This window comes from Parus major, chromosome 2 (assembly GCF_001522545.3).
Source record: "Parus major isolate Abel chromosome 2, Parus_major1.1, whole genome shotgun sequence".
Classification (NCBI taxonomy): Eukaryota; Metazoa; Chordata; class Aves; order Passeriformes; family Paridae; genus Parus; species Parus major.
The window spans coordinates 62,493,239-62,504,676 of NC_031769.1; the positions used below are offsets into that span (position 1 = coordinate 62,493,239).

Consider the following 11,438-nt stretch of genomic DNA (forward strand, 5'->3'; position numbering starts at 1 on the left):
GGAAGAAGGGATTATATTACCAGATGCCAGCGTATTTCTTTCTTATTGCTTAAGTGAGCATTATTTTCCTTAGTCTAGTTTAGCTTTAGAATAAACATTCCAGGGAAATTCAGGTATTTTCTGGCACTGTTTGCACATGTATACACATCATTATCACTTGCAACAGAGAGCAAAACACTACTATGTGCTCTGAGAAATAAATCAGTGCCTAACCCACTGGGTTAAATCCTTATGACACTGAATGGTTTTATCTCAGGTTTTGTCCACACCTTCAGTTTACACAGTGACATTACAAAACGCACCACAATGTACAAGGTACCTTTCTTTCTCCCTTTTAGGAAGCACTACATAGGCATTAATTAGTCCTCAGCAGCAATCAGCAACAGGCACTGTAAATTACATTCAATATTATACTTTGAGATGGAAATCTATCAGCAGCAAAACCAGAAAGTTTAAGATTAATGAGACTGTTTTCCCTTACAACTTCACAAGCAGTTTTAAAGTTCTTTCTTTCCCAATTTAAGAAAGAACTCCAAGTAATTAATATTTTTAATTGAAGACTGCTGCAACTTAGCTGCCACAATGCGTCTCCAGCTAAGCTTCATAAGCAGTATCTACAATTATATTAATTGAAATGCTGCTCAGAATATCTTTACTGTAAGGAAAGCCTGTAGTCTAAACTTATTCTTTTTAGTTTTATTTCTGACATAACCATGTGGACAAACTAGAATGATCAAGAAGTACATTGCCCATGGCACCAGGTAGTCTTTATAAGTCCACTAACACAAGTTATCAGATTTAGTAAACACACATTTTATATTTAGGGTTTATATTTTTATATTTAGGGTTTAAATACACTATTTAGGCATAAAATTTTTATCCTATTTATATGTATTCTATATATGGTAAGACTCAATTCATAACAGTATTTCGGCATCACGAAACGTAACTGATAATGGCAAAGTCTTCTGTGCATTTACAGCCAAGAATTTAATGCATACAAAGGCTATAATGCATCATACCCTGCACTACAGATTTGCTACCTGTTAAATGTACAAAGCTCCCAGTAAAGAACTGAAATTTCCAATGCCATTTTGCCTGGAAGCACTCACAGACAAAACATGGTGTCATCACAGGCTAATCTATGGCACATAGCGAGGACATGCTATGTACTAAAAAAACAAAAACAGGCAGCCCAAATTCTGCAGTAACTCCTGAAGCAACAGTTAAATGCCATCTGAGGTCAACTCACAGCTTGCTGACATCCATCCCTGTGTCCAGTGCTTCCTAGTGAGGACAAGGCTTGAAGGTTTGAAGCATATTTCACAAAATTAAGCTACAAAATCTCACTCCTGACACCTGAAAACAGAGTCTTCAAAACAGAAGACTGGAATTAAATTTTTTAATATAATGCAGCATTATCAAAATATTGATACAATATATAGCAAAATATTCACATCCTCACTTTGAAGTATCTTCTCTGTCCATGTTCATCTATGAACTGAGCTGACAACACCACATACTAGTCATTTTGAAAAATCTACAGCCAATCCTATTGCACCTTCAGTTTGAACAAGCAAATTGAAGTCAAGTAACTAAATAATTGCATTTAGTTATTTGCTGTGAAAAACTGGTACTTAAGCAAAACTCTAAGTCTTACTACTTCTTACATATCATACACAGACATTGTGCAGTGTACAAAAGTTATGCCTCATAATTCATCTAACCAGCATAACCTGCAATTACTTTAAATTGGACACATCTAACCCTGGTGCATACACTTCCTGACTAGATTTTACAATACAAGAATTGGTGCCTAAGAGAAACCAAAGCAATGACCCTTGGACACAGTTGTTTTCGCTGGAGCAGTGAGTGGTATTGTTACATTCGCTGACATTTTAAGGTAAACTGTAATTTCCACTATAAAGCCCAGGTAGCCTCAGCTCTGCTACAGGGCAGTAATCTTCAGCTGTGAGAGGCAGCAGTGTCTTTCTGGCCATACTTGTTCATCACATTGCAACTGACAGAACCAAAAGCATCTCACTTTAAATATAACCAGTATCTTCAGACACTGCTCTCTTCCCAGCAACGTGAAAAATTGCCATTGCACATAGAGATTAATTTTTTAGTGACTGAAAGTCACCAAAAAATCATCTACGAATCTGTATGTATTCTGCAACTCTGTAAAGTTTGGTAACAAATACTGAGGGCTGACAATAAAACACATATACTGTTATAGATAAATTTAATACGTATCTGTTTGCACCCAACAATTCCTGAACACAGCTACATTTAAATCAGTTAAAACCTTGTTTTCATTTGTTTAGTTTAGGATGATTTTAATTACAAATACATCTGTATTAAAGTCTCACAAATTTAGTATCTCATTACTGTAAATATTTCAGTGTCCCCCTGTAATCCAGTCTCAAAGAAAATGACAATTGAACAGTTTAGCTCTTTGTTTGGTTTACTGCAGTCCTGAAAGTCACCAGGCCTTGAGCTCTCATAAGGGAAGGAGTCTTGAGACATATCTACTTCAAAAACTCTTGATTCAAAATACAATCATAACTAAAAGCAAAGTCAGCCAGCTCCCCAAGACACACAACTTCTTCCAAGAGCAGAACCATTCAGAAAATATTAAATAGCCTCAGCAAGGAGGAAAAAAAAAATTCTACTGGCTCGGGCATTTACAAATTGCATGTGATACTGACAGCCGTAGGACGCAATGTGCGCTGATGTACCTCTGTTAACACACCCATTTCATCCCAGCAAACAGGAATGTAAAGATGAACTCATGTTTAGCTGAAAAAATCACAGGAGTCTCAAGTAAGCCAAACCCACCCAAAGATCCTGTACTTAAATGCAACACATAGAAATTCATAGAATTTTTTGGATTGGGAGGGAACTTTAGAGGTCATGTAGTCCAAACTTCCCTGCAATGAGTAGGGACATCTTCAACTAGATCAGGTTTCTCAGAGCCCCATCCAACCTGACCTTGAATGTTTCCAGGGACAGAGCTTCGAATACCTCTCCAGGTAACCTGTTCCAAAGTATCACCATCCTTTTCTTTAAAGAATTCTTCTTTACATCCAGTGTGAATCAACTCTCCTTCAGTTAAAGGAGTCTAAGTCCCCTTTAGGTACTCAAAGGTGTCCATAACGTCTTCCCAGAACCTTCTCCAGGCTGAGCAGCTCCAACTCTCTCACAGCCTGTCTTCATAGGAGAGGTGCTCCAGCCCTCTGAGCACCACAGAGCACACAGCTCTGGACTGGCTCCAACACGTCCATGTCCTTCCTGTCCTGGGGACCCCAGAGCTGGATGCAGCACTGCAGGTGGGGCTTCACCAGAGAGGAGTGGAAGAACAGAATCCCCTCCCTCAACCTGTTGGCCACACTGGTTTGGATGAAGCCCAGGATATGTTTGGCTTTCTGGAAGCACACATTGCCAACTCATATCGAGCCTCTCATCCATCAGCAACCCCAAATCCTTGGCAGAGCTGCTCTCCATCTACTCATGCCCCAGCCTGCATTGATACTGGAGTTGCACCAAGCTAAGTGCAGTACAATAAATACTGAACTGATTACACAGAACATTAAAAAGCAAAAAACCCGAGATTTTTTACAACTTAATAGCAGAAAAATGGAAAACTGTATCATATGACCTACCACTAAGACAAAAGACATTTTTAAAAATTAGTCTGCAAAACAGCAACCTTAGGAAAAAGCCTCTTAGTTACTCTCTTTTTGAGGACCAGCTCAGTATTTTCTCTGAAAAAACTGCAACAGTCAGATGGAGGCATTATTCCCCTCCTTCCTCAAGAGAGAGCACAACCCCAAAGACAGAATTAGAGGATGGACCAGCAAAATGACTACCAACCTAGAGGAACAGTGACATTTACACTCAAACCATGCCCATGTGTGCTTTGTGGTCCAGTTGCAGCAGCTCCGACAGAACCACATACACACAGAGGCTGCATGGCACCCCAGAGATCATCTACTACTAAACCTCCTCCTCAGAGAATGGCCAAAACCAGCAGATCATCCACAGCTGAGTCCACCCAGGTTTTGATACCTCTCTGGGCAGCTCTTCCAATATGCTGGCGAGCCTCATACTTAAAAGATTTTTCCTATTATGAAATCTGAATTTCCATTTTTGCATCTTGAGTCCATTGTATCTCTGTATTGCTATGAATCTCCTACAAGAGCCTTGTTACACCTTCTCTGTAGACTTACCAGGTATTTGCTGCTCTTAACCTATACAGAGCCAGTTCTCTAAGCCATCATCATTTTGGTGTCTCTCAACCAGACTCACTCCTATATGTTTTCTTGTCTTTTTTTAAACTGGAGAGGCTAAAACTAGACACAACACTCCAGATGTAGTCCTAGAAGTGCTTCATGTAGGGGAAAAAACAACTCCCTTAACTTCACACACACTTACTAATACCTCCCAGTATGCAGCTGGCCTTCTTTACCTCAAGAGCATGCTGCTGACTCATGATCAACTTGCTGTCCAGCAGGTAGGTGGGGTTGTTTTGTCCCAGATGAAGAACTTCACATTTGCCTTTATTAAAACTCACAAGGTTCTTGGCAGCCCATCTGTCAAGTTCCTGAATGGCAGCCCTATTCTTCATTCTACAACATGGCTGAAGTTCCCAAGGGCTTGGTATTATCTGAGAAACTGCTGAGGATTCATGCCATTCCTTCATCCCAGGTTGTTAATAAAGACATGGAACAGCATCAGCCTCAGTATCAACCTCTGAAAGCTCTATTAGCAATTGGCTGCAACTGGGTCTTTGTACTGCTGGTCACAACCCTTTGAGGTCAATGGTCCTGCTAATTTTCCAATCACTTTATGGTCCACCTGACAAGTCCATATTTCACCAAGTGGACAACAGGGATCACATGGGAGACGATGCTGCAGGCATCACTAAAGTCCAGGTAAATATCCACCCTTTGCTCCATGTCCACTGAGACAGTCATCCCAGCAAGTTACGAATTCGTCACATTGACACTATGGTAGCCCACCACCTGCACCAATCTGGAACTTTTGCTGAAACATTTTTGGGCATGCAAAAGAAATTCTGAACTCTGTCCTGCTGAGTTGTTAGAATCAGCAGCAGCTCAATTCGTCCATGGCAGGGGAGCAAGAACTGGTTCTAATTACTGACTGTAGGAATAAATAACTCAGAGGAAGCGATGTGCTGCCAGCAACCAAAGACAATTTGCAGTGTCCCAGCTAACACAGTCAATTATTTCATCTGCTTTCTTCTTCTCTGGAGATACCACTCACTCATATTGTTTGTCCTCAACACTTCACAGCCTCCAAGACTGTCACAACAACCCTTGAAACAAACCTCAGACTATTAATGAAATACTACAGCAATCATAATTTACATTTTGTACAAATGTACAGTACCACTAGCCTAAATGAGAGAAAACTGTCAATATCTCAGTTTTGTAACTGAGATATTTATTCCCAATTAGAATACATTTTGTTTACAGTAGCAGTAGAAAGTCAAGTGCCAACTTGAAACACCGGTTTTGCTAATACAGTATGATATTGCTGGGACAGAGACAAAACTTCAAATGTTAACTATTAGCCCATCTTTTAAAACAAAGCTTTCAATACACATTAAGCATTTTTTTCAATTAGCTCAATGTACTAACTCACTACTAAACCAAATCAAGCAGAACTGCATAGAAATACAACCACATTAAGTGTGCTTCAAGGTACAATAGTGTTGACAGGAGTTACTACAAATGTATTTTTGTAGGTCCATATACACACTCTTATTAAAGATTTCATTAATTAGTATTTTCCTGTTTAAGGTCTATAAAACATTACCTAAATTACACCACTCAATATGATACTCTCAGAACTCTCTAGCATCAAAGTTTCAAAATTTCCTCACAAAATAAACCTGGCAGTTTGTAAGATCCCTTCTGCCCACTGCCTGCAGTCACTGCCAAGCAAGGCCTACCTTCTAGACAGCAGCACATGACAGTGTAATGCTCTAGACACTGCTGCATACAGTTTTCAGCCCCCGATCCTGTAGTTAGTCCCTGTGGGAAGAACTTTACAGGATGTCTCAAGTGATCTGGTGAAACTCACAAAATCTAGAGAGGTTTTCATGACCCGGACCAATGAAAGTGGCTTCCAGTGGCTTTCTGGTCCCTTTTGTCAGGTTTTATGTCCTAACTACATCAGTGCAAGACCAACTACAATACATGCAGAGACTCACACTGGTTTCATCAAGGAAAACATCTTTGGATTTGAACATCTACATTATAAATATGTACTGGCACATACAGACATAGGAAAAAAGGCAAACATCACTCCTCAGCAGAAGTTTTAATCTATAGACATTACCTCTAATATCAAACAGCTCTAAGCTAAAGCTTAACATGAATATAGAAGTTTATGGGAAGGCTATAAACACTTTTAAGGTAACTTTTGTTTTCTCATGCTTAAATCTGCCTGTATGAGTTTAAATAAAAGAGCAGAAGAATCAAAGTTCTCTGACTCCTTCATTTGAATGCTTAATTATAAAATTCAAAAATTACCAAGTAAAGTTATAAGTCACACTTAAAATCTCTTGAATCTGTTACCTGAATGAGAATGGCACTGTTCCAAGTTAAACCAGCACATGCACACACACCAAAGCACAAAATTAAACATAAAATTAACAGTAGGAACATACAGGTACTCTTCTAGAAGCAGTTTAATAAGCCAGCAATGCAAACATCCCTTCCATTTACACAGTCGCATCAGTAATTCCCATCATCAGTCTATCCAAATGACCAGGCCAAACCAGCATTTATAAACACTGGGGCCACATCTGGAAGATGAAACCCAGATCCTGGACACAACAGTTCCCTCACTTGGCATGTGCTTAGCTCTCAAAGAAGCTGTAATTTTAACCCAAGTGTCTAAGCTTCTTAGAAAGTGCAGGAGGCAGGATATTTCAGCAGGGGATGGCCAAGTAAACAGCGTGCTGAGCACAGCACAACCTAAAGTCAGTGTGGAGGTGTCAACACTCTGCCCCTAGAAAAGCATAGTCTATGGGAAGAACTCCACAATTCTACTCTAAGAACACCCACCAAACAGACTAAAAAAGGCTCTTTTCATTCTGAGATGTAACTCCCACGCCTCAAATCTTCATGGTGGGTGAGGAGATACCATCCTTACCTCGTGGTGCTGCTACATTTTATTTCTTGGTTTAATAACATAGCTGCTGACAGTGCACTTTTTATAAGGCAGGATGGTAGCCCAGAAAGGAAAATACCATGGTTTAGTTCCTTCATTAATGGGGCAAATCTACTCATATCTCCATCTTCCAAGAGAAAATACAAACTGCAAGTCACATCCTCCAAGCAGCATCTGTTCATCTCTCATATTTGAGACTGGTTTAAAAAAAGACTCTACACTTAAAAAAGCACACATGCAAACATAATGAAATACGGCTCTATCAGGCACTTGGGGAAAAAAGGGCAGGAAATTCTGCACTTTGCATGTTTATTCCAAGAATACATGAAACACATAACTTCAGAAATCATGGATGAGGCTGTATGTCTTCACTCTTGGAAGGTAACATCTTCTTATACATCCTTTTCCTTGCTCAATGAATCACACATTCTTTTTCTGGGTAATAACACAGTTCCAGTCAGAACTCAAAGACAACACACAGCTTGGCAACTGGGATATTTGCCCAGAAAGTGGATGATGTAGGTTGATGCCTCTAGGCAAAAAAGAAATCCGAAGCAGGGTCTACCACATTTTGAACAAATGCTTTAGCTAATCATCTTTGAAAAGCAGCAGCATTTCCTCTTCCAAATGTCTTCTAAAGCCGCTGCTGCACTTAATAGGACCCAGCAGCACACTGGGCACAACTGGAGAATTCCCACCTGACCAAGCTTCTTCAGAGACTAGGGCAAAATAACAACCTTATGACAGCATAACCACATCAGAAAAACACACACCAGGCTTACTATTGTAAGCCTGCCATCATGCTACTCATCTTTCATACAAGTGGAAGAGAATCAGATATCCTAAGAACTTTAAAAATATTGGCAATATGGCATTCAGTGCTTAGGCACCTTCTGAGCTTGATGATAAGAGACTGAGTTTTCTGGATTGCAGTCTTGACCCCAAGCACTTATAACAGTTTTAATACAGTATTTCTATGAGCTTACTTATTGATACTAGTTAGAGGAGCAGGAGATCATGTCCAGACTGCACTGAGCACTTCCATGTCTTCCCAAACTCATTACTGAGACAACATCAAACCACAGAATACTTTCTGCAGTGGATGCTATACTGAAAATAGGAACATCTATCCATTACTTCCAGTTCACCTATCTACCCAGAGCTCACCTTTGTATGTAACACAAGTTAGCAAGCTACATAGGGTTAAGAAGCTATCCCTTACAACAAACGCCTATATCTGTTTGCCTATTTACCATTTCTTCCCCAATACAGTACTTGCTAATTTGATTGATATATTTGATTTGCAGCACCCATGCTCTGGGCTGAATCCCAGATATCCCCAAGCACGTGTATGCTTTGCCCCATTGTTTATATATACCTACTAGAAAACACACAGACATTAGAATAATCAGAAAACCATCTAACCTAAATATTTTAAATTCATCTACAGAGTATCACCACGTGCAGGACATTGCAATTTCAACCTTACTCTGTTGTTCACGTAAGAGCTTTCAACATCTGCTCTGCAAGTGCAGTGATTCTTTGGATGAAGCGTCACCCTGCCTGCTTTACAAGGACAACACTGCTGATCAGTGCGCTATAAAAGGGATTAAGTATAGTACTTCCCAAATAACAAAAAGTAATTGAATGACAATTTATGCGTAACACACCTCAATTATACATATAATATTTAATTTCCTGGCTTATATTACCGATTTAATAATGTAAATGCTTTGGTTTTACAGGCGATTTCAGGTTCATAAATACACGAAAAAAGCATTTCCAGAGCACTGTCTCGAGGCATCTTGAAATTCCCTGACAAACAGGAGTTGGGAAGGATCTTTGCTTCTACTCCCTGCAGCCACTCTAAATGGCATAGGATCTTTGTACTGCAATTTATAAACTGTTGTTTTCTGTTATCCGTCTATTCTCTCCTACAATACAAAGGAGAACAAATGCCTTATGAATTACATTTCGCTCGCACTGCACCAGCAGGTTTAGGTACAGGCAAGCCACTGAAGAAACCGAAGGGCTCTCCAGGCAGCATCCTACAAAAACAAAAAAACAAAAAAACCCAAAACACCAACAAAAAACACCCCAACAAAAAACACCCCACCAAAAAACCCACCACAAAAAATCCCCACACCAACAACGGAAGATGCCTAATGACCCAGCACTCTCACAGACTCATCTGCAACCCGGAATTTATCAAGAAAGCCAAATATCGGAAGAGATGCACTTAAATCTGACGAGTAACTCTAACTTGATAACCCAGTTAAGATCGATTTAACCACGATTTAACCGTGGCAGCCCGGAGACAAAACGAGCATCCCGCGGAGTGAGAGCCAGCCCGCTTCAGCCGCGAGGAGAGGGAATGCGCACCTACCCCTTCCCAGCCGCCTCCTCCTCCTCCTCCTCCTCCCGCCTTTGCTCCTGCCTAGCGGGGGACAGGCGGGAGACAAAGGAGAGCCGAGAATCCCCCCGCAGCCCAGCGGTGCCGGAGCGGGGCGAGCGCCCGGAAATCCCACAATCCCCGCGGCCCCGGCGGGAAACCCTTCCCTCCTCCCTCCACCGCGGGCCGCTCCACCGGGAAACCCCGGCCCGAAGCCGCGCACGTGGGACTGCGTGGAGAGCGGCGAGGGGGGAAGGGTGGCGGAGAAAAGAGGCGGCTCTGCCGGGTCGGGCCTCCGGGGCGCCTCCTCCCGCCGCTGAGGGGAACGCCGGGGTTAGAAGCGGGGTAGGACGGGAAGGGGTTCACGGGGCTGACCCGCGACATCACCTGCTGCTTGCCCCTCGCGTAGGGCGGCTTCGCGGCTCCCAGGTGGTGCCGTCGGGTCCGGATCTTGCCGCCGCCGCCGCCGCTGCCACCCGAGGCCATGATGCGATCCGGCCCGCCGCCGCCGGCGGCCTCGTCCTCCTCCTCCTGGTGCGGCCGCTGTGCTCCGCGGCGGCCCGGCAGCGCTGTCGCTGTCACCGTCCCCGCGGGGACGCGCCCGGCCCGGCCTCTCTCCCCCCGCGCCGCTCCCGCCCGCCACGCGCCGCGCGCGGCCTCTGGTGCGCGCGCGGGGGGCTCCTCCGCGGCCTCCGCCCCGCCCCTACCGCGCGCGCGCGCGCTCACGCGTCTCTCTCTCTCTCACGCGTCTCTCCCTTCCCCGCGTTCCCACCGCGATCCCCCCCGCTCCTCGCTCGCGCTCTCCCGCCCGGCGGCGGCGCCCCGCGCGCTGTCCGCCCGCCCGCCCGCGGCCCGAGCCGCCGCCACCGCCGCACCCCCCTGCCCCACCGACCAACCACACGGCGGCCGCCCCGGGCCGCGCGCGCGTCACCAGCCCGCGCGGGCGCGTCACACAAGCGGCGCCGGGCGGACGGCCCGGCAGCCCCCGCGCGCGCGCACCGCCCCCGCTCCCAGGGAAGCGGGAGGGGCCGGGCCCGGCCGGCTGCGCGGGAAAAGCGCTCCCTGGAACTGGGACCTGCCCGACCCGCAAAGGGACGTGGCGGGGCAAATGTCCGCCCCCGGAGTCGGCTTAGGGATGGACGCCTTAACGGCTAAGAGCGAAGGTTTGCGCTGGGGTCCTCCCGGGAGATTCCACCTCCTTCTCCCGTCTTCCCGCGGCGTTTCACAGAATGGCTCAGGTTGAAAGGGATCACAGTGAGTCATCCGGGCTGGGCTTCCCGCTCAAGCGGTGCCGTCCCAGAGCACATGGCACAGGATTGCATCCAGACAGTTCCTGAACTTCTCAAGTGAGGGAGACCGCACAACCTCTGGTCACCCTGCTCCAGTCCGCGGTCATTCGCACAGTAAAGATTCCTCTTATTTAGGAGGAAGTTCCTGTGCATCGGTTTCTGCCCGTTGCCTCTTGACCTGCTGCTTGGCACCACCGATTAGAGCCTGGCTCCGTCCTTCTGACATGAAACTGCGCCAAGAGACAGCGTGAGGGGGATGTTCCCGCGACCCTGACGAGGAACAGTGTGGAGAACGCGGCAGGAAAAACGGCACCGGGAGGGCCGCAGTGCTCCCCCAGGCTGCCACTAGCGATTGGGTTTGTATAAGCAAGAGAAAAAGCATGTGCAGGTTTTTCATCGCTCAGTGTCGGCAGATGGAAAGGATGTAGGGGGGAAAAAAGCTTCAGCACGGCTTTTACTTCCTCAAAACATGAGGAAGAGTGCATTCCTATTACCAAGTCAAAATACATAAATTTTTTTTTATTCTACTGAAAGTGAAGTTGAGAAAAATC

At 44.6% G+C, this 11,438-nt stretch overlaps 1 protein-coding gene across 3 annotated transcripts in view; it reads right to left on the minus strand.

The window, feature by feature from the left end:
* The window catches only part of NUP153 (nucleoporin 153), a 44,611-nt gene extending 34,385 nt beyond the window's left edge, over nucleotides 1-10,226 (minus strand). For 2 of the 3 annotated variants that reach the window (XM_033512070.1, XM_033512069.1), the window contains exon 1: nucleotides 9,986-10,226. In XM_033512070.1, coding sequence (XP_033367961.1) covers nucleotides 9,986-10,084 — 99 coding nt within the window. In that variant the 5' untranslated portion in view covers nucleotides 10,085-10,226. The remainder of the gene's footprint in view (nucleotides 1-9,985) is intronic. The other variant, XM_015617223.3, reaches the window with a different exon arrangement.
* Nucleotides 10,227-11,438: the final 1,212 nt, after the last annotated feature.